This window comes from Cebus imitator, unplaced genomic scaffold (assembly GCF_001604975.1).
Source record: "Cebus imitator isolate Cc_AM_T3 unplaced genomic scaffold, Cebus_imitator-1.0 Scaffold464, whole genome shotgun sequence".
In the NCBI taxonomy this organism is placed as follows: domain Eukaryota; kingdom Metazoa; phylum Chordata; class Mammalia; order Primates; family Cebidae; genus Cebus; species Cebus imitator.
This window is the reverse complement of record NW_016107779.1, coordinates 904,589-905,619: the sequence shown is the minus strand read 5'-3', so window position 1 is coordinate 905,619 and position 1,031 is coordinate 904,589. Positions and strand designations below refer to the sequence as shown.

Below are 1,031 nucleotides of genomic sequence, written 5' to 3'. Positions count from 1 at the left end.
AAAAAAAAAAAAAAAAAAAAAAAAAAACGAATAAAAGCTGAATGTCAAAATGTCAAGTGGCTGCAGCACAGCTGGGATGAGGTGGAATATTTGAACACTGTATAGTTGGGCTGGTTCGTTTTCTAGTCATCCCTCAAATGGCGTTACTCATCCCCTGCTTACCTCCCCGTCCCACACTGCCTTCTTCCCTCCACAGCATCATATCCATTCCGTTTCATAGCAAGACTAGTTGGCACCACACCTCCTTTGAGGACTACAATGGTCATCAAAGGGAACTAACCAGCTGTTAGTTCCCTAGAGAGCTATATCAGAGCCGGAGTCCTAAGCAGGCTCCTCTCAGAAGGATGAAGCCCACATCCATCCCAACCACCAGCTCCATCTACAAGAGAGAAAGCCCCAAGCTGTCTGCTGGGCCATGCAGTCACTGGTGCTGGCCCCTTGGGAGTACTTACTTGGAAAGAGCTGCAACAAAGCCGTGCCTGAATTGAAGGGTGTGGGTTTGTCTGGCCAAAGACCGCCTTTCATTGGAACTAGGAATAAGAGTGTTAGTTCTCAGCACACCTGCTTGGTACAAAACAAGCGGTTTTTTTTTTTTTTTTTTTGAGACAGAATTTCACTCTTGTTACCCAGGCTGGAGTGCAGTGGCGCGATCTTGGCTCACCGCAACCTCCGCCTCCTGGATTCAAGCAATTCTCCTGCCTCAGCCTCCCAAGTAGCTGGGATTACAGGTGCGTGCCACCATGCCCAGCTAATTTTTGTATTTTTAGTAGAGACAGGTTTTCACCATGTTGACCAGGATGGTCTCGATCTCTCAACCTCGTGATCCACCCGCCTTGGCCTCCCAGAGTGCTGGGATTATAGGTGTGAACCACCGCGCCCAGCCAACAAGCGCTTCTTAAAAAGAGTCTTGCGATTGGGCAAGATGGCTCATGCCTGTAATCCCAGCACTCTGGGAGGCTGAGGCAGGTGGATCACCTGAGGTCAGGAGTTCGAGACCAGCCTGGCCAGCATGGAGAAAACCCATCTCTACT

The 1,031-nt window shown here is 49.5% G+C and overlaps 1 protein-coding gene across 1 annotated transcript in view; it reads right to left on the bottom strand.

Moving 5' to 3' along the window:
• The window catches only part of ITGAE (integrin subunit alpha E), an 83,570-nt gene that overhangs the window by 15,942 nt on the left and 66,597 nt on the right, over positions 1 to 1,031 (bottom strand). The window contains exon 29 of the mRNA XM_017512160.2: positions 453 to 530. Within this exon, the coding sequence (XP_017367649.1) occupies positions 453 to 530 (78 nt within the window). The remainder of the gene's footprint in view (positions 1 to 452; positions 531 to 1,031) is intronic.